Raw genomic sequence first — 21390 nt, 5'->3', positions numbered from 1 at the left:
CAAAAACCAGGCAAAACTTTGTCTTTCCCCCTTTCCACTGCTTTCATTTCCTACTGTGTTGTGTTGTCCTCTGCATCAGACTATTTAAGACTGCCAAATACTTGGATATTTTATAGGTAATATATCTTATAAATGCCATGGCCAGCCTCTGAGGGAAACACAGGATTGTCGGTTTTGGATGGAGTATAAAACCCAAGCAGGAAATCATTGCTGAATGGCACAGCTGCAGGCAAACATTGTAAGCTAGTAAACTGCCCATCTGCACAGCCACACGTGTGTTGGAGCGCGGGGCCAGGACGGCTGTGGCAGAGCACGGCTGTAAGTGGTTAGCAGGGAGAGATTTGGTGATTAAAGAATGAAGTGTTTGGCTTCATTAGTTCCTGAAATACAGCTATCTGAAGGTGATTATAATCTGATTTTCAAGAAGGAAGAGAGACTGAAGATGAGAGCTTTTCCTTGTCTGTGTTAAAAATAAAAGCAGAATTTCAGATGTGGGATGGGTTAGATCATCCCACTGCAGGATGGAGGATGTGACACAACCTACAGTTGAGGACTGAAGGAAAAGTTTGTCAAGAAAAAGGAAAACACTGTATTTGTTTGTAGGGCTGAACTGGTGATTCCATCTGAATCTTCCCCTCAAAGTTAGAGACAAGAAAGATTGTTTCGGTCGTTTTTTCTGTTTCACTGTCATTGACCTGAACAGGAGCCTGGGCGGGATATGAGCTGTATGTTTCTTAAAGTTTGAACTGTTTAAGATCTTCCTTTGCTAGAGATTTTGCCAACCAAAATCACTTTCAGGAGACTCATTCTAGTACTTTCCTTTTTTAATTTAACCTATAGTTAGTTCCTAGTTCTGCTGTCTTCCATGCTAAATAGTTCCTCTTTGTGGCTTATCATTTGTTGAGTACCTCTAGCCAAGCTCTCTGTGTTCAGTTCTCCCAATCCTTCCTCTGAAGTTTAGCACTTCCTCTTATAGATGCCAAGTTTGAGTTCATTTTCCGCATGATTTTCCCAAGCACTATTTTAAATAATCCACGATTCAGTAACTAAATGCAGATTGTTAAAATAATGAAACAACAATAAAGCTCTTTTAAGGCTGCATCTCATGCACTCCAACTTTAAAAACTATTGATTTGAGATTTCTTCCAAATACTTTATTGAAAAATAAAATTATCTTCTAGTAGTCAAAATTCAATTACCAGTGTTATAATCCCATTGTACAGTAGACTTTGTACATTGATATTTGTCTATTGGGAAGGGTTTTTTCTTGGTTCATTGTAATGTATAAATCAATGCAACAGGAAAGATAATCTAGTGATCAGGGTCCTTGTTTATGGCATAGGTGGCTTGGGTTCAAGTCCCTGCTTTATCGCAAACCCCTCGTGATTTTTTTGCCTCCTACTGTTGGGGTGTCAAAATGAATCGAATAAAAGTTGAAATCTGTACACAGGGAAGAAGGGTGTATTGCCAGCTGAAGCCTTTGGAAACTTTCTGTTGACTGATGTATTTTGGATTGGGGTGCCTAAAGAGCGTGAAACTCTTGGGACCTAAACTTGTTAAAATGTATTGATTTGTCTTGGTTAAAGAACTAAGTCTTTAAAATGTTCTTGATGTTTAAAATCTTTAAATCATGATATTTCATGTGAGTAGCATGAATTAGATGGCATCTCTGTTAAAATATAGGGGAATTAGTTCTGAAGGTGAAGTTTTTCTTTATTTTAAATCTTCATTATATTTTAACGCGTTAAGGAAGCATGTGACTAGTGGACATTTTCTTAGTGCTAGATATCTTGGCATTTTGATTCATTCTCATGAAAAATGATCAAAATGTCTGATAATGTTATGCAAAGAATATGAAGACATCTAAGTTTTAGTGTTCGTGGACTTCATGTGTGCTTCTCCTCCCCCAGGACAATCACATCTCTCCGGAGTGAACTGATTCCACGTCTGGTTAGGAAACAGTTCTCTTCTCCTACATCATTGCAGCAAGGACTAGACAACAAAGAGGAGGACCAAAAGAAAAAAGAACAAGCATCCCTAGGTCAGTACAAGTATCAAAGATTTGATGAAGATTTTAAAGCCCATGTGCTACAACCGAATTATTGGGTAGAGTACAGAATTAGCCTGAAAATCCCTAGTTTGGGGATTTCATTTTTCCTCTTATACTTCATGGTAGCAAAGATTCTAGTAGATTTCTTTTTCAAACACTATTGCGCATTATATAAATATTTTTGTCCTCCCTTATTTTGCTGTAAATCAAGAGCAAATCAGCTAGGTACTCTGGTTTTGTTTTTCTTCTGGAATACAACATAGGTAAATGTGCCTCTGAAAATGTAATTTTAGGAGGGAGTTCCTAAAATTGTGTAGGGCAACAGACTGAGCCTTAACCTCCTTGCACTGGGAACTGGACAGGATCTCAGATCTCGGAATTTATTTTTAGCATTTCCGCTGTCTCCTTGTATGACCTTGGGCAAAACATTGTATCTGTCCTGATCCCTTGATTCCCACCTGCAGAATGAAAATGAGCACTTACTCACTACATGTGATAAAATCTGTTAATGATTGCTAAGTATCTAGCCATTCAGATGATGTGAGGCAAAGATTTCCCTTCACCAACAGTATTTTAATAGTATTCCTCTTCAGAAAGTATTTCATTAAATCCTGTCTAACTTCATGCATGTGTGTGTTCTCCAGACATTTATAGTTTCATAAAGGAAGATAATAGCTTGCTGAAACCTGCTCCAGATAACTCTTGTTGGAATGATCATAGAGGAGATATGAATGAAACTCTCCATGAAGGAAAAGTGCGCTGCTACGTCCATATAATGAAAGAGGGACTGTGCTACCGAGTGAATACTCTTGGGTTGTATATTGAAGCTAACCGACAGGTGAGAAAAATACAGAACTGCCATGTGGGAATGCAGCAGTAGTTTATGGGACATTTTAGCCTCCAGGAGTGGCTCCCAGCAATAGAGATGAGGAGTGTGTGGGAACTGAACCAGTGCCACGTTATCTAGGCACATCACCCTACTGGTTGCTGGAGAGGGACATGAGGCCAGGAAACAGTTCTGTCACTAATTTACTTCATAGCTTTGATTTAGCTAAGAAAAGCCCCCACCCCACACACGCTTCTGTTCTTTGGGGGTGGCAAGACCTGCAGCCAAAGAGCCAAGAAGTATGGGAAATGAGGCTGGAAGTAGCTTTGATAGATCATCTAATCAATGTCCTCCGTGTCCTAAAAGGAAGATCAGTTCTGACTGGACTCTTCCTAACAGATATTTATCTAAGTGATAATGACAAAGGTTATTAAAGATGTGCAGGAAGATTTAAACTACCCATACATTCAAAGTGCCTAATGCTTTCCAGTATGAAAGAATTATTTATGAACAGGTTTCACTATAGTGGCACTCTAGGTAAACACAGAGGTGAAATGTTGATCTGTTGCAGCTTTCACTTTCACACGCCTGAGAATTCATAAAATAAAAGATCACAGGGGAGGATTAGAGAAATCCTGTACTAGCTAATGAGCTGATGATTAAAATCTTTTAATGTTTTGTATGTTTGATTGGTTTTTTTACTGCACTGGCTAATGCAATGTACAAATTCTCACTTCACTCTGCTAGTGATAAACTACTTTGCTATCAGGAGTGGAGAGTTTCCTCTAGTTTTGAAAGACCAATAGCGAGTGCAATAGGGAAAGGCTCGAGATTTCTGGAAGTGGGGCTGGGAGAGTGATAAAGTTGTATCAGAATCCTGGAAATGGTCACTGCCTTGCCTTTGCTCTCAGATTGAGTTGATTTCTTTTTAATAAAATGAATGGATGAATTTATGCAAATTAGAATTGCATCATGGCAGAGCGAGTTCACACACTGGAGCTCTTTCTCCTTGGTGCCTGTAGAGGAGCACAGAAATAAAGTGATTTGTTTTGTGGTTAGGGACATGAGGAAGAGAGGAGGGAGGCAGCACTGCTGTCAGGGAAAACTTTCCCCAAGAATATCAGGAACAAGTGTGCCCAAAGGGTTAAGGGAGAACACCGCTTGCTAGGGGAAGTGTGCGTGTATATTTGGCAGCAGCCACTTCGGTAAAAAGTTATTGAGTTGAGCCAGTCAGACTCCATGTGGGTTTTTTGGTGTGTTTTTTTGTGTGGGTTTGTTGTTTTTTGGTTTGGTTTTTTTTTACCCTAAATATTCTACATTTTGGTCAGTTCAGGAAATGTGTTTGCTCCTGGGTGGTACATAGAATTAGTGTTTTGAAATCACATTGGGGCCTTCAATGTTGGAAAGGATTTTCTTTGAATTTTTAACTTTTCCAGAATGGTAAAATTTCTAAGGAAACTATGTGGAGGTAAACATAAAATGGAGCTTAATGAGGGGTTGTGAGAAAGGAGTTCCTTTTTTCAGTGCCACTGCATTTTGTTTCTCTTGCTAATCCTCATAAAAGATACACATTTAATTTTATCGGCTTTTTTTTTACCTGTTTTGTTGGTCTCTAAGGAAGACTTTTGGTGCCTTGTTTGCTCTTACCTTGGTCTTCACAGACCAGATTCTGATTCCCTTGCTGCAAAGCCAGGACCTATAACTTTGTTATCCAAGAGGACAGGCTCCCAGAGCAGTAGCAGTCCAGTCCAGTAGCTGTGGGAAGGAATGGCATCCTAACCCATTGCCCTTCTGGTGAGGAAACACTTTACTCACATCATTTCACTTCCAGCTGGGTTTCTGGATGCCTGCAGCCTGTGTGTGGGCAGGTGGGTTCAGGAGGGAGTTATCTTCAATAGCAGGAAATAGTTTCTTTGTAAGATGAATTAAATCCAAACACATCTTAAACCTTCCCTTGACCCAGGCACTCCCTCTGACTCCTGCCCCCTATCTAACCTTCCTTTTCAGAGCAAAATGCTTGAGCTGGTAGCTTTCTTGGGTCACCCTTCAGGCTGCACAACCATTGACTGATTCTAATAAGGGGTTTGCTCTGGCCAGTAAAGTCCTTTATTTATTTCACCGCACCACCTTTCCACTGAGGAGGGCAAGAGCCATTCCTCATTTCTTTCCCTTCCCACAGAGCAACACTGGATAGTAGGAATCTTTCCAACCTATGCTGTAGGTATGTTTTGGTGTGTGTTCCTCTCTTGGATCTATCTTTTGTGGCTGCCCAGCTATGTGTCAGGTGAGGACAGCATCCCTTCACCAAGCCATCATCATCCAGGTAGATTGGCCTAGTTTGTGGTGTTGCTAAGCTGGTGGTTTTCTGTGGTGCCTGTACCTTGGACTGAAGGATCTAACCTACTTCTGTTTTTTAAAAAAAACAAAGAAAACACAAGTCTAGTGGGAAGGACCATCTTCAGGTCATAAAGAGCTACAGATGTGGAAATGTCTACCGGGGACAACAGGCAGCCTGAAATGATAGCTCAGAGATGTGAGCTCATCTCACTCATCTGAGTGAAGCATAAACTGTGAAAATTCTTGTCATATGAAAACCAGCACTAGTTATCCGTCCTTGCATGCTGGAAGGGAAGTGGGCTGGTCATATTATGAATATCCAAACAATTTCCTGCAAGTGTCATCTCATTTGAGATTTTGAGATATTTTTTTCTGATCTGATCCCAACTTCTTCAGATCTGTGGGATCTGCTTCTTGAGGTTCACTCCCTAGCCATCAGCTGTTGTTATCCTAGCTTTCTAAGGAAGGTGTTTTACACAATCATACTGCATGGCAGCTCCTTCATAGCAGCTTTGGAAATTGCTGGCAAATCTCAGCCAAATTTAACAGAGCAATAGAGATACCATAGATAAACTTTCCTAAGAGTTTTGTAAAAATAGGTGCCTGGGTAGAGAAAAGAGAGACTTAATGAGTGCCTCTTCCTCCCCTCAGGCAAACCCAGTGACACCATCACTGTGCTGAGACTCCAGTTGACCTTCCAGATGGACAGTCAGTGCACGCATCCTGGCTGGCCAAACAACATGTGCGGAGCTCCATACCAGCCCCGGCATGTGCTGCCCCTCCCTCAGGCATGCGATTTGCCATGGCACAGACCTCTCAGCCCTCATGCATCACTTTGCCACCTTCTGTATCTCCCATGTTTCTTTGACTGCCATCTCTGTCTTACCAATATGCATCATACATTGTACAGTTACTTGCAGTGGTGATGCAGCACTGTGTCTGTGCATTTCTGCAAGACTCCCACCTCCCCTGAAATCCCCATCCATGCTGTCATCACCTCTTCTGTGGTGTGTGATCTTGGCCCCAGCCTGACGCCAGGAGATGCAGAATGCCTGAGGCTGCTCTTTCATTCAGAAAAGGAGGAATGATGGAGTGATATCCCATCCTCCTACAACACTGGCTCCCCTTTCTTTTCAGGAGCCAGTTCAGAATTGCTCTCCATGGATTTGTTCTTGGCTACCTCATGGGCTGTGTCTCTCTCTATTACCATTGTGGCTTTGTCTGCTTATCTAACACCTGCCTTCTCTCTGTCAAGAGCCTTTTCTTCTGCAGCTTTCTACCATCTGGAATAGCCACTTGATCAACTTTAGTTTCTTTCTCCTTAAGTGTCTGAAATACTTTTTTGTTGCCTGTACCACGGCATGCTACCTCATAGAGTGGGCTGAACATAGTCATCTTTTTGTGCCCGTTTACTAGTTTATATTTGATATTACTTGCTTCCCTCTCTTGCATTACTGAATGGTCTAAAACATGTTGAGCTGCATTTGAAATGGCAGATGCTGGACATTGTGATAATGTACAAGATGTCACTGTGTTCAGCTGGAACCAGCCTGCTTGATGATGATTCACTGCTGCTCGACAGGTAGGAAGCTGAGTTGAGAGGAGACATGCAGTGCACTGCAGTGGAAGTGTACCTGTCTCCTTTCCAAAAGGGGAAGATGATAAATCATACGTATCTGGTTGCAGATTTTAAATGCAGGAACCTACATTTTCCTTTAAGTTGAAATGTTTATGGTAGATGCACTAGTGCCATGGAAACCAAAGCCATCTTTGAGCTGTTCGTGTAACATGTGGGTGCAGCGCTGTCATGTTAACTTGTGATGTGGGTTTTTCCATCCAGGTTCCCAAGCTATTGCTTAATCTGGGTCTGGAAGAGCCACTGGTTCATGGGTCTGCACAGATCACTGATAGAGGCATGGTAAGTGTTCCCTTCCCCATCTCTGCTCTTTCAATACAGTCTGTACACCCTTTGCTTCAAGAACTGCTTCTTAAAATTCTTTCCCACTGTTGGAAGTGAAGCTGAGTTCTGCAGTGTGGAGTTACAATGTAGGTGATACAGCCCAGAGTCCCCTCGTAGGCATGCCCATGGGTTCCCGCCTTTCAGTCTCTGTCTTTAAAAACTCAAGTCAGACACTGCAGTCTCTTGTTCCCTAATGCCGTTCATGGTAGTTGAGCAGTTTGCCTCCCGAAGGACACCAGCCTCAGAAGGGGTAAGCATTTTAGCCCTTGCTAAAACATTTTGGTTGAATACCAGCTTCAAGCCTCCCTTTCGCAGGTGTCACTGGGCAAACCTTAGTGAAACCAGTGACTACCAGCAGGACTATTCTTACCATGCTTACCTTACTGTGAGGCCTACAGAGCCGGACGAGCTAATGGAGTTTTACCAAGCTAATGGACCTTGGGAAGACTGTCTGCATATGGGATGGACCCCAAATTTCTAGGTCTTTCCTCTGCCAAGCATTCCTAAGGGTAGAGCAAGGTACGCTTTGTTGATGAGTGCTTGAGATGTGCTGTTTGGAAGAGGCGCATGGAGAACGCATATTGGAGAGCTCCAGGTACTTTTGTCAATTTCCGTTCTTTTCTTCCCTAGGTTGGATCGGACAGCATCATTGGGTCATCCACACAAGTCGGGGAGAAGACATCTATTAAACACTCCATCATCGGGAGCATGTGTACCATCAAAGACAAAGTTAAGATAACAAACTGCATCATCATGAATTCTGTTACAATTGAGGAAGGGTATGTCACCTTTTTGTATCTCGCTCCCTTAAATTTGCAGTTTCTTTTTCAGAGTCAGTAATTTTTGACCTGTAAGCAATCCTCAGCCAGAACAGTTGATATCAGAGGATGTGTTTCTAAAGACCAAGTAAGAAATAAGTCTCTATAAATAGGCTACAATTGCACAAGTGAAATGAATTAACAAGAGGGCTGCAGTCTTGGAACATAAATTTCTTCTTTTTAGAGGAGATCATATCATCTTCATAATATGTAAGTACGTTAAGTGGATGTATAAGTCTGTACAAGCTTGTGTGTCATCCTTGCAAGCTTTACTTTAGTGGCTGGATCTATGAGTATACTTAAAATATTTGAGGCACAAAGCATATTTTAAAGTGGTGCACTTACCAACTAGAAATGTTCTTATCACTTTTGAACATTACAGTTTTACCTTAAATGTCATTTTCTTTGGCCCTTTTGTCATCTTGCAGCTTCACTTTACCATTGCATATGCTGAGTAATAGAATAAATGAATAAACTTTTCAAAGAGAAAAATCTGCCAGCTAGTAAAGGTTTCCCATGCATTAAAGACACTAACTAAATAGGTAGCCTTGAGCTGTACATTTCCAAATGTGGGAAAAGTGGCCTATCTGTAATTGTTGATGTCTGCATGCCCCCATCTTTCCATCCATGCTGGCTTCCTGTGGATGTCAGTGGAAAGGAAACTGCTGATTGAGTCTGTGCAGGCCTGTATAAATTCCCTGCTACTTCATGGCTTGAGGTTTGCTTAGGGCCTCAGGAAAAAGGCCAAACTCTTAAAAAATGCCAAGTTGGCTCTGAAAGTTGCATATCTGAAAAACAAAAAACCCCAAAGGATGTGGGGTCTATGGAGGATACTACTGTTACATAACTAAATTACAGGTAAGTATGGTACCTTACTGCCAAGTGTTTGTCTTTAATAGAAATCCACAGTAATTTCAAGCACATCATAAATCAGAATTCCGTTGAGTATAGAAAATAGCTGGTTTCCAGTTCAATCACAAATGGATCCAGTATGGCTGTATCACAAGCACTGCTGTCATAAGTAGTACTGGAATCTCTCCTGTTTGATTATGAGACCCTCTGTGATTTTGATTAATGAATTGATGCCACAGTCATAATGGTATGGTTTTGCATATGAGGTGAACGGCTCTACCATGAAATCACGGAGGCAGCTAAGTGTATAAATAGTGCTATTTTTATGAAGAGTACGAAATCAACTTGTGTTTGTCTGCACTGGTATATCGTATTGTTCTCGTCTAAATCCTAAATCGAGCTCAGAGTCATTATCTTAAGCATTCCACAAAACTCCACAAGCATCATAAAGATGGTGATTAATTTATTTTTTTTTTAAGAGGGAAAAACTAACTTTTGGGGTATCATTTTTGTGAACATCTGGAAAACAGTGTCATCCCTAGTTGCTCTCAGTGAAAACAATGTAGCCACCATTGAGTGAAAAACCTCATAGTCCCAGGGGTTTATCCTCTTCAGCTGCTCTATGGTTACTACATGCTGATGCACTGGAGTCAAATTTGTAATTATTCCTCTCCAGCCAGAATTAAGATTATAGACCGTGGAGCTTTATTTCAAAGCATATTTTAATTCAGATTGTGTAGATCTGTGCAGATATTGAGCTGATAAAGTATTACTTATTGCTTCGTGGTAAGTCTCGAGATTAGAGTGGTATGAAGTCATGCATACACAGGTAATGAGATACAGAAATATTCTAGCTGCTGCATTTTGTTGAAAGAAGTCTTGCTTGTACTTAGTGAAGAAGTTGTATGTATTTTGACCCTCTTTCATGACTTTGATTAAATCTGATAGAGTTTTGTTAAAAACCTAATGAGTCTTACACGTGTTGATGGATCCGTTTGTAACAGGTGGATAAGTTGTATGTAGTTTTGCTTTAAACAGCCCACAATGGACGACAACTCTTTACAAACATCTTTTCTCCCAAGTGTCTCTGAAATAACTCAGGCTTCATCTAATCACCAACTTCAGATAACATCTTGGACTTTAGTTGGAAAGTCAATATATGTTGGCTGACATGGGTCAAAATGAGCATAAGAAAGTGCCTTAACAGATCTAATTTATTTTTTCTTGCATAGCAAATGTCTGAAAAGTAAGCCAATTTTAATACCATCTAAGGTACTGTATATTAAAAACTTCTGGAACTGCACTGAGAAGTGGATAAAAACTGTGTCATTTAAAGAATACACATTTTAATGCTGACATGAGCAGCTCCATCAGACTAATGGACTACTACGTTAATGCTCTAGTCAAATGAGAGTGGTAACTGAAGGCTAGTTCCAGCAGTGTTCATTGCAATAATACCAACTCGAAGCAGTAGGCTGAGAAGACTGCAGTAGGGCACATATTATGGAAAAGACAAAGCTGGTTAGATAACCCAGAGGAGAAAGAAAGATCGGGTAAATAATTTCTGAAAGTCGGGAGACTGGGAACAACCAAATGCAAAAATTGCTCCACATTCTAAGTTCATTTATCAAGAGCTATGATGATACATGGCACTGCCTTGGTAATTCACTTACCACTTAGATCACCTCTAGATTTTCTGGGTTGAATCTTACCTTTCTTCCCCCCCCCCATCTCAGCTGCAAAAGTGATCAGCAGCTTTGGTTCACTATGTCAATATAGGAAAAAAACAAAAAAAAAACCCAAAAAATGATGAAAAAGTTTTATCTTTTGATGGTTTTCCTGTAACGTGAATTGAGGATCCTGTGTTCCTGCGGCTTCAAGATCCACAAATTACATCTTCACCCCAGAAAAAGTTTTTGAATAGCCTCACCTCAGTTGATACCAGCTTCTGAAATGGATAAACAGATTTTTCTGGGCAGATGGGAACACCACAAGGTGCTTAGACCAAAACTAGGTTCCTATTGTTAGGCTGTGGTTGGCTCCCTATTGGAGAAACAGAGGTTATGACCTCGATGATGATGACCTTCCCAACTGTATGGATCAAGGAACTGGGGTTCACTTGGACAGTGTCGTTGCATACTGTTTGCAAATTCTGATCCATTCTCCAGCGACGGGTGGTGCATTTGATACTCTGGAGGACCAGTAGCTGTTTTTTTGTTTTCCCTTTGGTGTAGGGCTTTTGTTATGTTATATATATCTCCTGTGAAGTGATTTGAGTAGATATGAATCCCCTCCTTAGAAGAGATTACAGGGGATTAAAGAAGTTAGTAACACGGGCAAAATAATTGGTAGTCCTTTCTTAATGCATTTCCCACTGTGCAGCTAATTCTTCCATCAATGAGACAATAAAATAGCAAAGATTACATATGTGTTGAATGATGGACATACTTGACCAAGCTGGGAGGGATGTAATTTATACAACAGCCTAAGTGCTGAGAGATGCTGCCTGCCCAGGTGACAGGCTGCAGCGGGGAAACGGTTCTTGTTTCCCTCTGGACGGCTCCCCAGAGCTCAGTGACAAATGACTGCACTGAGTTACATAGCTGGAGAAAATCTACTAATCGAGCTGAAATTATAGGTCACTTGAAAACTTTATATATCTGAATGCTCCCGCAGTAGCTGTACGTGTACTCAGCCTCTATAGTACCTTGGGGCTGCCCCTTCTGTTTGTGTTAGAGGTGGTGCCATACAACAGGGTCCCCAGATTCCTGTGGCTTTGGTGCGGGAGTCTTCTCATTACAGCTCACTTGCAAAGGAGCAGTCTGTAACACTGGCAGACTGACTGAAGCAAATTGCCATTTGCAAATGAAAAGTGATGTCTCTGATAATGTTAACTCCACCCTGATATCTTCATAGAACAGAAATTATTGCTGTTAGAGCTTGCAAATAATCTCACAACTAATTATGCTGACTTGAGCGTGATAACTGTGTTTCATTTGATATACTCAGGCACACCAAGCTTCCTTGAAATGAGACCTAGATATAGATTAATTCAGCTTGAGGTTCCTGTTTTGGCTTTTGTTTTGGCAGTTGGTGGGTGGTTTGTTGGTTTGGGGTGGGTTGGGTTTTTTTCCAAATATTGGCTTTATTTTTACCAGGCTTGTAGTTTTACTTAGTTTGTTAGCTTCTGGCAGCAGGAATTATCTAATTGCTCTGGTCATACAGGACCTTGTGGCGAAGTGCTCTGAGCATTACAAATAATACTAACAGGAAAAGCATGTTGAATCCTTTATTCCATCCCTGCAGATAGGGATTTTGAAATCTCTTGTTTGTTACTAAAACTATTTCAGTGTATACACTTGCTGAAAGGAGCTTGGCCATTTTGTCATGTGCGCAGAATATCCTTCTTCCGTGGTCATGGAAAATGAACGTTTCCCTGGGAAGGATTCAAGAGACGGGAAAAAAACCCTGATCTTTGAACTACTTAGAGGTTAGTTGAGGAGGCAAGCATGGAAAGCTTGGATAAATACTGAGTCCACTGTAAGCCATGCTTTGAAATGGTCTTTATGACATGCTGGTAGTCAGTACTGTGGCAGATTTAGTCTCTGAAATAAGGTATTTTGCTGCTTTTCTTTATTCAAGGAAATAGAGGAAAACAGTAGGCTTCAAATGATGTTTTTATGGAAATCATAAATGGGCTGCTGTGATTATCAGAGTGGGTGACAGCAAGATGCAAACGGCTCAAGATTTGCATCAATATTTCACCTCCGCAGCTAGGAAGTACCAGATCTTCACAGAGTAATCAGGGAAGCTCAACCTGTCTCACCTATAATTTTATCAGAAAAACTGCTCATTGGGGATGATCCTTTTTGGACAATGGAAAAGATAAATGAAATGTCTGGTCATCTCCCTAGCACAAGCCAGAGAATTTTAGGTAGTACCTGCTGAGTTGAACTCAGGAGCTTTTGACTTTAAAAGATGGCGATCTTTGAAAATCATGAGCAATTTGAGGTCTATAAACCACATCGGAAAGCTGTTCCAATGTTCATTTTAGTCTCCCTAACTGTTTCCATTTTTATGTACAGTTACCTCCGATCCTGAGTGTCTTACAGTCTGCGATCAAAGATGCTTCGTGTGGTGCAGGGGCTTGCCAGCACAGGTGTAATTTGTGGGATGTAGAATCACAAGCTCTGAGGGCAGGTACTGCCTTCCTTTGGAATTTGCATTGCTGACATTTAACAGTTCTCTGGGTGGAACTCTGCAAGGTTTCCCCTTCGATTGTACAACAGTGTCTTTATCCTGGTGTCCATCATGTGGATATACTTTGATGTGATGTCTCAAAAGATTCCTCACCGTTAAACTCCTCAAGCTGTATCCCAAACTGTGAATAGCAGTGGGAGGAGGAGAGGGTTCCTTCCATAAAGGAGTTTGCAGCGCACAGTTGCCAGACAGCCTGATGCAGTAGGCAGTCTCAGGTCAGGAACTGTAAGACTGGGATTGCAGATGGGACTTAGGTTATCGTGTGTGCGTGCAGGGGCAGGAACTATTGAACAATAACCTTGTCTCTCTGTTGTATTAGTAAAGCTTACAGCATGTTGTTGGAATTACATAAAAACATACTACCCAACGAGAATGGGTGCAACTCCCCATATGACACGCCGTTAAGGTTACCTTTTGGAAAGGGAAGGGGTTAAAAAGACAAGCAGATATGTTTTGGGTCAGGCTGCACATGCTAGCAGCAAACTGCAGAGCGTTGCAGCATCAGGGAACTTGGAATGCAAGGGAGGTGACACCAAGCACTGCGGGTTACTGAAACTGCAGGGAGGTGACGTGAATATTGAGGATAGAGGGAAAGTTAGACGAGTCCCACGGGGAGATGCAGTAAACCTTGGGGAGTTCTGAATCTCTGGGCAGAAAGAATAGCCTGGATTAAAAATTTGCATGAAGGACTAAAGTACCTGGATTTGTGGAGGACTGGCACTGCGAATGTTATGTCAGCCAAAGCTAGCATCTTCCTTGTTCACTCATATCAAGACAGTTATGCGTTGGATTTTGTTAAATGTGTTCTGTCTACCTGCGTGAAGGTAGATGGCACAGATGCTCTAATGTTACTCAGTGAGGGGACTGGAGAGAGACCATGTGTGACTGGTTAAAGGCTACTCTAGTTTACCACATCTCCGATTTATTGCTACTTTCTATGAGAAAACGTACAAAGGAAGAAAACAACAAGCAAGCCGAGCTGGATTGACTGCTAACTGCAGATTGATTGTGAAGTTTATTGGTTGTTTCCTCAATAGTGCCAAATCAGCACCTGATGTAGAAACAGTCAGCAGTTTGAAGAAAGTTCTAATTAAAACCAGGATGGAATTGAGCGTTTATAGGGGTTCAGCGCATAAGCGGTCTTTTTCCCCTTGGATAATGGCAGTACAAAGGAATGGTCCTATTGCCAAGGCAACATTTGTTGAAATTGTAAAATATATTTTACAGCACAGTCCCTGATGAGAAGGAATGAGGAGATGAAGTTGTTTCCAGCACTATAGCTTGCAAAGCTGGAAATAAAGCTTTGCTTATGCTGGAATTCCCAAACTTTTTGTATCTTGAACCACTTTTTAAGACGGCTGTTGTCTTCTGGACACTTTTGTCTCTCACACCACCAATTGCCCCCCTGTCCTAAGCTAGCCCTAGAAAGAAGATCGAGTTTAGAATAGATATCGCAGAAAGCAAATGAAAAGTGAGAACTTGATTCAGAAAAAGCACATACTCAGCTTAAAGATATAGATAAAGTGTGTATATGGATAAAGTATATCATGGATATGGAGAAACATGAATATATGAAGAAAGCTAGCTATAGTCCTTGCCTGTAAAAAAAGGCTCTTATTTCTCTTGATTATGTAGCAATTACATTCTGTCCTTTCTGTCACACCTCTTGGTTTTATACTGTACATTTTTTGGTCAGGAACCATAATTTTCATTCTACTACTTAATTCAATGCATATACTGAATAGAGACAACCTCTGGCTGACAGAGTTTGTTTTCAGGAAGATAAATTGAAGAAGAGAGGGCAAACTAGGAAACCAGTGAGCAGAAAGTGGTTGAGCTACTTGCAGGGCTAATTTTCAGTTACTTTCAACTGAAGTCAAATTCCGCTTTATGTAATGTATTTAGGATATTTCTCATATAGTGTTTGTTGTCTTGTGAATGTCTGAACCATTATTACTAGCAGCTCCTCAAAAAAAAGTTTTCTTCTGGCTAGCTTCCTGGTACATCAGTCTGTCTTAAATAAATCACCTGTTCTTTCATCTCAGACACAGATGTTTCCCTGATAGTGCAGGGAGCTCTTCCCAATTTTCCAAACATCTTGTACATCAAATATTGAACTTAAGGCACGGATCAGCTCTGAAAAGTGGCATTTTAAAACTTCTCCTCTCATTCTGCTGATCTGCTGCTTCAGGTGGCCGGAGCTACGTCTGACTGCAGAGCTATAAATAAGATTCTGCCTCCTGCTAGCTACATGGGTCTAATCGAAGAGGGGTATAGAGATTTTCATAAGGAACCGATTGCTGTTGGGTTTGGGTGGGAATCTGGATGTGAGTGTCTCTTGTGCTCTTGAAAATCTTCCCCAACTTGCGTATGGAAAAGGAAGAAATTCTCACATTGTGCCAGAATTGTGCCTGTACGTTCCTAAGGGGACTGAACAAGTTCAACGTGGCTCTAAGAAGCCAGGCTTAGTTTGTAAGGGAGACATTTAGAAAATCTTTTTCCTTGTCAGTCTAGCCCATATGATACAGAAGCTGATTTAACCTATGGAGGGCTACAGCTCTCAACCCCAAATTGCCCTTGAAAAACCCCAGAGAAAGTGTCTTTCTACTGTGCGTGCCAGCTACCCCACTCAGTCTGACTGTGCCAGTTAGTGAGCAAGTAAGGCAAACCCAGAGATAAGAGTGAACATGTAATTTTTTCTGCTTTGTTACCTCTAACATAGACATTGACAGCTTTTCCAAGGCATCAGCTGAGTGTCTGTAATATTGTGCAGGACATTGCCCTCCCACTCTGCAAAAGAGAGTCTGGAGGGAGGTCAGTTTTCCTGCACGTGGGGTTTCCTGGTGTAAAACTCCTTGCAGCGTACTTTTGCTGAAGTGTGCAAAACCGAGCTTGCAGCTACATAAAAGGCCACCAATTTGTTTGTTCCAAGATCAGCTGGATTTAACTGAAGTTTCAGAAGTGAGGCACAACCTTCCAGGCGACCTACCCCAGCAGCCTAAGTTTCACTTAATAAAACATATTAAGGTAGGTTTGAGGCAATCCTTTAAGGTCAGTTGAACTTTCACTGGGAAATACGAGTGCTGGCAAGTATATGCAATATGTAATGCAAACTGTTTAGGGTGTGGGGAAGAAGTGTAAAGGAGCCATACCACAGTGATGAGCTTGGCTAGAAAAGAGACATGAAACAAGTTCCTTAGCAAAAACACCCTCAGAGATGGGTGAAGAATTTAGGGGGGTTGGTAGAATGTTTTTGTTACCCCCAAGGGGAAAAACAGGAGATCAAAGCCCAAATTCACTTAAGAATGCTTGCTTTGAAATGTATCTATAAATTATAGCATGTACTGCTGGCATCTATTGTAGTCTTTGGTATTGAGTGTATAACATGAGATTCACCGTGCCCTGCATTCACTTGTTAGTATGGAAAAGCGTGTGGGTCTAAACGTGTGTTAGTGTGTAAAGTGCGTTGGTGAAGGCAACATTTTGGATTCTCAAGCGGTTTTGCTCTTCCCTGTTTTCCCATGTGATTGTGTGTCCCATCCATCCGACTCACTGGCTAACGGAGGATTCCTTGAGGGGTTGCTGGTAGGTTTTAGAGCTCTACCTGCCTCCTTGCCACCTCTCAGTGTTATTAATGTGCCTGTTGTGGCTGTTATCTTCTTGGTCGGGGCAGAATGGGATGTTGCTCCCAGGGGAATCCACAGCTGTTACCCCTCAGTCAGCAAAATAGCTGCCGAGGCATGTCACCCTTTGCTTTTAACTCCTGAATCAGTCTCTCCGTTTCGTAGCTCATCTGGAGGAGCAAGAGACCCAACTTCTTGGCATGGTGGAGCATTACCAACAGGCTGTCCTAAGCTTTGTACTCCAGGCTCTTTTTTCCTCGTGAGCATATGGTTTTAAGCATTGCATTTTAGACACCTCATTTGCTTTGCTGCCCAACAGAGATTATGTCGGGGTTTTGGCACAATTGGATTAAACTAGCAGACCTGGATAGCTTCCATTGGCATTTCAGGAGATTTGCTGTAAGGCAAACCTGTGACATTCATACCTTCCTAAGCTTGCACAACTAGGGCGAGAGCTGCAGTTGAGGTCTTGACCTCAGTTACTTAAGCCCCTTTCTCCCAGGAGCGTTCATCACTTTAATCACAGAGTCCTAAATAATCAGTGGGTAGCCTGTAATTAGGGGGTTGTGTCTTGGACTCCTGCAGCCTGCTCGCGGTGTGCTGAGCGCTACGTATTTTGATTTCCCGTTCCCCCAAAGGATGTTTGATCTCAGATTTACACTTCAGAAAATTAAGACGGGTACGGCACCTCAGTCCCCTGGCAGTCTTCCTGCTTTCAGTGGTAGGTGCCTTGCTTTTCCCAAGTATCGCAGTGCTGCAGCAATTGACACACTTGATTTAAGAGTTTGATTTATAAACTGATACTCAGGCTGAAAGTCAGCAGTTCCAGGGCTGCGTAAATCAGCCTGTCTCTGGGACTAATACTTCCTTATTTATAATTTCGACAGGAGATGGAATTCCTTCTCGATTCTTTACATTTCTTTCAGATGTAATCGACCACCCTGTCCTTTGGTTTAAAGCTATGTGACTTTGCCACAAATAGAGGGAGGGGAAAGTAAGCTGAGTCCAGGAATTGCTGTGCTGTAAAAGCTCCATATTGTATGCTCTTGGACTTTGCTTTCTCCCAGCTTCCTTCAAGCCCACACAAGAGATGGACTTGAGGTTTTTTGGCTTTCTTCCCCTCCCCCCCCCCCATACATACGCTGACCTTTTAGAAAAATAAATAAGAGATAAAGAAGGACCTGGAATGTTGCAGAATGTGTGTACATTTTGCTCTCTGTTGTTTTCTGCTGGGATTAGTTGTTTACAATGGGGGAGAGAGGGAGGGCAGAGGAAGGGAGGTCTGTGGCCTTAACTGAAATTAGTGGCATTTCAGAGTGATCTTGTTAGGTGGTCTGCAGTTTAAAGACCTAAATCCTTGTAATCCCCCCATGCCTCCTTGGCCACTACTCCTTCTGCTCTTGTTCTCTCACTTTCAAAAAAACCACCCCAAAGTCAGCCTCTCTGTCTGTCAGATGCAAGCACGTAACATGCACGCGCGCGTGCACCGACACAGGCGTACACGCACCCTCTCTCTCATATGCTTCCATTCGCACGTTGTACCTGTATAACAAATTAATGTCTTAGCTACATCTGTTCCCACTACAGGACTGGGCTTGTAAAATTCTCTCTCTAGAATGCAGACACACACTGAATATTTTTATTTATTTTCTGAAAAACACCCAGCTGCCAGACTTTCAGTTTGTGATTACACTTAAAACAAATTCAAATTGAAATTTCAGCCATAAATCAAATGCCCCAAATTAGTTCCTCTTGTGGGTTTGAACATGCTCTTTGGATTTTAAGGTCAGAAGATATCCGTTTTCACTGTGCTGAAAAGTTTAAAAATATACTACATTTTCAGGAAAAAAAAAAAATATGGTTTGCATTATAAAGTAGTACATCAAATGTATGCGCACACACAACAGTGTTGATGAAGCTGGATGCTATCGGAGCACCTTTGAGGACTAATAGCACCTAATTGTTAAGCAAGGCAGGAACCGCAGTGGCTGTTTAGCCAAGAAGAATACAGCGGAGTGCCCTGTGATATTTACCCTCCAAGAGAATAAAAGTTTATTCCTTACTCTTCAACTTAAAAAAATAGTAAAAATTAAATAAACGCACAAAATACTTCTCTTGGCAGGCTTTATAACATATTTTTTTAAAAAAAAAGGCATTTACAAGTGGTTTCAAAATGGCTGTGTTACATCTGTCAGCGGGTGAAGGGAACACCCACAAATTGTGTTTTTATCTCTTGAAGTTTTGTTCCACTCGAGCAATAAAAGCCGGATTCGCTGCTGGTTTGTGTGATTGGGGTAATCTGAGCATTGAGAATGGTTTTAAAACTTCTGCAGTTCGTTGGGTTTATAAGTTTTAAGAAACTCCTAGGGTGGCGGAGTTCTTGGGTTTTGTTTTACCCTGGCACCGGGGAAGGGTTGGTTTGCGAGCACCTGGCACAGACAAGTTCATCGTGGTTCCCTGGTCTGTCCCTCCCAACAAATGGTTTGGCAGGAACCCCCCTTATCTTTGATGTTAATGTCATCAGCAGTTTCTTGGTTACAATGCTATTCTTTCTCTGGGACTTGAAAAACTATCCCCAAGTAGGCTCTGAACAGACATCCAGTATCCTCCAGCCTGAACTCCAGACCGACAGCTTAAATCCCCTCTCTGTTGGGGAACATCCTCCTGCATGAGGGTAATGCCGAGAGGTGCAGTGTACTCACGGCTGCTCTCGTGCTTAGAAGTGATAGATGGTGGGAACCTAAATGTTTGCAGGGGAAAGCTGTCATCTAACTGGCTTGAAGCGATGGAGGAGGAGGTATTTTGCAGCGTGCATTTTGGATGGGAGCCATTTCAGTGGGAAAGGAGCAACCTCTCCCATCGCCTTCACTAGTCCTGTTGAAAGCCAAGTCAGGATGGCAGCGGTGGGCAGTTCTCCACCAATTCATTTCCTAGCCTGGTTGCAAATGCAGAGTTGCTCTCAGCGACCGCTGTTGCGCAAGACGATGGCCTGAACTGCTGCGCAGGCACATGAAACTATTGGAAAGGAAGCAGATCATGACAGTGTGAGAGCAAAGGCAGGCAGGGGTCTGCTGTGTATCTTTGCCGCTTTTTATCTTATTAACATGTTAGTAAAAACCTTGCCAAGGCAACCTGAGCTGGTTACTTGTAGCATAATTGCTCATATTGCCTCCTTATAGGTCAGAGGAGGGGGAGTTTAAGCGAGTTAAAAGAATAATTGTTCAGAGGGGACAGTCTGTTCAAGGGGGGTCCTAACTGCTAACCACTGCGGCTGAGGTCCGGTTTTATTGCTTTTACTCCTGCAGAATTAATGCCAATTTTGTGGGGCAGATGGTTTCTGCTCTGACTCACACAAGCAACGGAATTGTAGTATGTTTAATGGCAAATTCTGCATACTAGATAATAGGAATGTATGAGCAGGAAAATACTAGGGATTAATTTTAGGATCAGCGGTCTGGAGTGAGGATTGATGTTTCTCTCTTCTCCTGAGGACCACAGCCAGCAGGCTCTCTATTCAATACAGAACTGAGGCTGAGGGCTCACAGTAGGAGAGCACAGAGGCTCAGAGGCCATGGTTCACAGTAGGATTAATATGGGGAAGCAGATTACCTGCATCTCTCTGGGGTTATATATTTCATTTACACCTTTCTCCCAATCAGCTGGTTTTGATGTGTGTTAGGCATAGTATTTTTAGACACTTCTCAGCTGGGTGGCTTCAAATTTTCTGCCCTTCAATGACTTCTACCTGTCTCTGCACATGTGAAAATAAGGAAACAAATAATTTCAGAGAATCACAGAATGGTTTGGGTTGGAAGGGACCTTAAAGATCGTCTAGTTCCAACCCCCTGCCATGGGCAGGGACACCTTCCACTGGACCAGGTTGCTCAAATTTGCATTGTAGCTATATTTTTCTCTGTAGCTTTGAAAGAAATTACATTTAATACCATTTAACACTACTCACGATGCTGAATGAACAGCATTTCAGGGCACATCACAATACTAGTAAAGATTCGCAACTTCTATTTTACTGCATGGAGTGGCTCAGACCAATGCAGTAACTCAGCATCTCTCAGCACAGGAGCTGAGCACTTGGACTCTGAACTTTTTTTCCTATCTGGACAAGCAGAACTGAACCTACTTACAACATCATGTCACAGGCTCATTTGATATTCTGGTGGATACCTTTGCTTTGTACCCGTCATTTTAAATTATTTTCTTCCTTTGCTTTGTGTTTATGTTGTAGGTGCTGTCTTCAGGGCAGTGTTATTTGTCATAATGCCGTGATAGAGAAGGGTGCAGACATCAAAGACTGTTTGATTGGAAGTGATCAGAGGCTGGAAACCAAAGGTAAGTGGAGGAGCTGTATTTACAGTGCCTTTGTAATCATTTTCAGAATTTCTTCCTCAAGATTTTACTCCCCCTTCTTCATGAAGTGCCAGTAAACAGTGGCAGTTCTACAGCGTGGTGTCCTATAATACTAGGATTTGTTTTCCATGGAAAGTAGCTTCTTGGCATAAGAATTGTTCAGGGACTTGCTCCTCAGAAGTTGGCAGAAAAGCTCTGTTGTTGTCCTTACAAAGAACGAGATTGGGTGCTGAGAGTCTTTTCCCAGAGACCACAATTAGATCAGCCTGAAGTTGTCCTCAGCAGAAGAAACCGTTATT

General features: G+C 41.9%; 1 protein-coding gene across 1 annotated transcript in view; it reads left to right on the top strand.

Annotated features, from left to right (window-relative positions):
* The window catches only part of EIF2B3 (eukaryotic translation initiation factor 2B subunit gamma), a 100153-nt gene that overhangs the window by 67252 nt on the left and 11511 nt on the right, over positions 1–21390 (top strand). The window contains exons 7-11 of the mRNA XM_054833550.1: positions 1911–2041; positions 2695–2888; positions 7054–7131; positions 7804–7952; positions 20970–21073. Of these exons, the coding sequence (XP_054689525.1) occupies positions 1911–2041; positions 2695–2888; positions 7054–7131; positions 7804–7952; positions 20970–21073 (656 nt within the window). The remainder of the gene's footprint in view (positions 1–1910; positions 2042–2694; positions 2889–7053; positions 7132–7803; positions 7953–20969; positions 21074–21390) is intronic.

The sequence above is a fragment of the Grus americana genome, chromosome 8 (genome assembly GCF_028858705.1).
Source record: "Grus americana isolate bGruAme1 chromosome 8, bGruAme1.mat, whole genome shotgun sequence".
In the NCBI taxonomy this organism is placed as follows: Eukaryota; Metazoa; Chordata; class Aves; order Gruiformes; family Gruidae; genus Grus; species Grus americana.
Note: the sequence above shows the minus strand (reverse complement) of the source record. Positions and strands in the feature narration are given on the sequence as shown.